This window comes from Capra hircus, chromosome 16 (assembly GCF_001704415.2).
Source record: "Capra hircus breed San Clemente chromosome 16, ASM170441v1, whole genome shotgun sequence".
Taxonomy (NCBI): domain Eukaryota; kingdom Metazoa; phylum Chordata; class Mammalia; order Artiodactyla; family Bovidae; genus Capra; species Capra hircus.
Window position 1 is genome coordinate 64521 of NC_030823.1, and position 4065 is coordinate 68585.

Below are 4065 nucleotides of genomic sequence, written 5' to 3' on the forward strand. Positions count from 1 at the left end.
CCAAATCACAGTGTTGACAGGGTTTTCCTCCACAGACTCTGAAGGGATGGTCCCCCCTCACTTCTTGCAGCTTTTGATGGTGCCTGACCTCCTTCGCTTCATGGCTGTGTCACTCCCGTTGCTTCTTCCATCTTCACGTGATATTCTTCTATGTGTCGCTGCGTCTCTATTTTTAACTTAATCGCTCTTCCCACCTTATAGGAACTAAGAACAATGATCATAGGATATAGTGCCCTTTCCTTAAATTAAGATAATCTTATTTCAAAGTCCTTAACTGAATTACACCTGCAAAGGCTTTTATTTTCCTAATAAGTTCAGGTTTGCACGTTGTAACCTGACATATTTAGAGGGATCAACATTCACCCCAAAGCAGTTTATAGTTTAAATTCCTAATATTCCTAATACTAAGGAGACACTACAAAAGTAAACCTTGAAGCGACAAGCTGGAGGAAATGACGTCACTAGAGAACAACCAGCACTGAGGTAACAAAGGATCCTTTCAGGGTTTGTTCTCTGAAAGGGTTATGGACAGTTGCAAAACAGAGAAAGAAGGAAAAACTGCAAGAAAACACTCAGATTCCCCTACTCCCACCAGCTTGGATGCGGTTGTTATTTTCTCATCGTCTAAATCCAGTCGTAAGTACAGAAAATGACAGTGAATATGCCTGAAGGAATGGGAAGTTTCAGGCAAATTTCTTACAGGCATGACCATGATCATTGGTTATATTGCAGTTAACTATCATTTTATTGCTCAGGAAATCTTAACTCACTCTTTCCCAGTGAGAGGAAAGATAGGTCTTCAGAATAGATCATTGCCATGGAGATAATTTGTGTTTTGATAACCCAGAAACCCTTAATTCTTTGAAACTAAGGTCCCCAGTTCGATCGGTAGCGGGAGCGGAGAGCGGACCCCAGAGAGCCCTGAGCAGCCCCACCGCCGCCGCCGGCCTAGTTACCATCACACCCCGGGAGGAGCCGCAGCTGCCGCAGCCGGCCCCAGTCACCATCACCGCAACTATGAGCAGCGAGGCCGAGACCCAGCAGCCGCCCGCCGCCCCACCCCCGCCGCCCCCGCCCTCAGCGCTGCCGACACCAAGCCCGGCACGACGGGCAGCGGCGCAGGGAGCGGCGGCCCGGGCGGCCTCACATCCGCGGCGCCTGCCGGCGGGGACAAGAAGGTCATCGCAACCAAGGTTTTGGGAACAGTAAAATGGTTCAATGTAAGAAACGGATATGGTTTCATCAACAGGAATGACACCAAGGAAGATGTATTTGTACACCAGACTGCCATAAAGAAGAATAACCCCAGGAAGTACCTTCGCAGTGTAGGAGATGGAGAGACTGTGGAGTTTGATGTTGTTGAAGGAGAAAAGGGTGCGGAGGCAGCGAATGTTACAGGCCCTGGTGGAGTTCCAGTGCAAGGCAGTAAATACGCAGCAGACCGTAACCATTATAGACGCTATCCACGTCGCAGGGGTCCTCCACGCAATTACCAGCAGAATTACCAGAATAGTGAGAGTGGGAAAAAGAATGAGGGATCGGAGAGCGCTCCCGAAGGCCAGGCCCAACAGCGCCGGCCCTACCGCAGGCGGAGGTTCCCACCTTACTACATGCGGAGACCCTACGGGCGTCGACCACAGTACTCCAACCCTCCTGTGCAGGGAGGGAGGGTGCTGACAACCAAGGTGCCGGAGAACAAGGCAGACCAGTGAGACAGAACCTGTATCGGGGCTACAGACCACGATTCCGCAGGGGCCCTCCTCGCCAAAGACAGCCCAGAGAGGACGGCAATGAAGAAGATAAGGAAAACCAAGGAGATGAGACCCAAGGTCAGCAGCCACCTCAACGTCGGTACCGCCGCAACTTCAATTACCGACGCAGACGCCCAGAAAACCCTAAACCACAAGATGGCAAAGAGACAAAAGCAGCCGATCCACCAGCTGAGAATTCGTCCGCTCCCGAGGCTGAGCAGGGCGGGGCTGAGTAAATGCCGGCTTACCATCTCTACCATCATCCGGTTTAGTCATCCAACAAGAAGAAATGAATATGAAATTCCAGCAATAAGAAATGAACAAAAGATTGGAGCTGAAGACCTTAAGTGCTTGCTTTTTGCCTGTTGACCAGATAACTAGAACTATCTGCATTATCTATGCAGCATGGGGTTTTTATTATTTTTACCTAAAGACGTCTCTTTTTGGTAATGACAAACGTGTTTAAAAAAAAAAAAAAAAAGCCTGTTTTTTCTCAATACACCTTTAAAGGTTTTTAAATTGTTTCATATCTAGTCAAGTTGAGATTTTTAAGAACCTCATTTTTAATTTGTAATAAAAGTTTACAGCTTGATTTAAAAAAAAAAAAGTCAACAAACTGCAAGCACCTGTTAATAAAGGTCTTAAATAATAAAAAAAAAAAAGAAAGAAACTAAGGTCCTTTCACATAATGTGAGATGGCAGTGATGATACTAACTTTCAGTTTATAGGAATATAGAAATAAACTAGATAATATTTTCTGATGTATTTGCATGGGAAACATAGAAACAAATTGCTTCTGTAATTTCAAGCCTTCGAATCAAGTTGATAATTTACTTAGTAGTTTTCTCAGTGCTACGGTGGTATCTTTGTTCCTCAGAGTAAATATAATGGGATTCAACGTTGGGATCCAAACTGTGTAGAAAAGAGATTAGCTTCCCAGTTTCTTCAGATTGATTTGGTTTGGGCTGTAAATAGGTGGTAGAGGCTGTGCTATAGAATAAGACCACCACTGTGAGGTAAGATGAGAAAGTAGAGAAGGCTTTAGTCCTCCCTCTGGCAGATCGCAGTTTCAGAATGTTGGAGATGATGTTGCCACAGGAGACACCAATCAACAGAAATGGAACCATGATGAACACGACTGCAACTACATAGACTGCTATCTCATTCACAAATGTGTCCCCACAAGCAAGCTTGAATACTGGGGGAAGGTCACAGAAAAAATGATTAATTGCACTAGACCCACAAAAGAGCAGAGAGGAAACCTGCCATGTTTGCCCAATTACAACAGGAACTCCACTGACCCAGGAGGCAGTGACCAGCTGGACACAGACCTGGGGGCTCATGATCAGACCATAGCGAAGAGGGTTACAAATGGCCACGTAGCGGTCGTAGGCCATCACGGCCAGGAGGAGACACTCTAAACCTCCAAACAGAAGGACCAAACACATTTGTGCAGCACAGGCAATGAAAGAAACGTGCCCTTTCTGGTTCAGAAGGTCCGTGAGCATTCTTGGGATAGTGACAGTTACGTAACAGATTTCTAAAATGGAAAAGTGGTTGAGGAAAAAGTACATGGTGGTCTGGAGAGTAGGGTCAATTCTTGTTATCAGTACAATGACACTATTGCACATCACGATGGTCAGATAGAAGATGAAAAATATCCCCCAAAGAATCCGTTGGAAATTGGGAATATCAGAAAACCCCAAGAGGATAAATTCCATCATTGTAGTGATATTTGATTTTTCTGTTCTTAATTTGTACTCCATCTGTAGATATGATAAATTCAAGATGGTTAATTCATTAATCCTTTTGATTAATGTTTCCCCTCTGTTAATTGGATCAGATGCATGAACCTATGTACATAATCCATGCAAGTACTGCTGCCTTTGCCTTGCTCAGTTTCTAAGAAATGAGATTTGAAACCTCAGCAATGAACTGACGTGCAGTTAAAATCAATTAAAGAAATAAAATCCTTATTTTTTACACTTGGATGTACTGATACCAGAGGGCTTCCCTGGTATCTCAGCAGTAAAATAATTTGCTTGAAATGCAGGATACAGGAGATGTAGGTTTGATCCATGGGCAAGGAAGATCGCTTGGAGGAGGGGATGGCAACCTACTCCAGTATTCTTGCCTAGAGAATTCCATGGGCAAGGAGCCTGGCGGGCTATGGTCCATGGGATCACAAAGAGTCAGACATGACGGAAGTGACTGAGCAGCAGCAGTAATGATACCAGAAACAATACAATGTATGCATTTTTATTTAGAGCTATCGTGCAGCAATAGTATTAAATTGTTTCACTCCTTTTAAGAG

General features: G+C 44.8%; 1 protein-coding gene and 1 pseudogene across 2 annotated transcripts; one reads left to right on the forward strand and one right to left on the reverse strand.

Annotated features, from left to right (window-relative positions):
- LOC102186417 lies at positions 868–2401 on the forward strand (annotated as a pseudogene). Its single transcript, XR_001296604.2, has one exon. The product of XR_001296604.2 is annotated as a nuclease-sensitive element-binding protein 1 pseudogene (transcript).
- LOC102186707 (olfactory receptor 10AG1-like) lies at positions 2218–3585 on the reverse strand. The gene is given in 2 exon segments (XM_013970000.2): positions 2218–2680; positions 2682–3585. Coding segments are annotated over 2 exon segments (948 nt in total). The 5' UTR covers positions 3518–3585; the 3' UTR covers positions 2218–2568.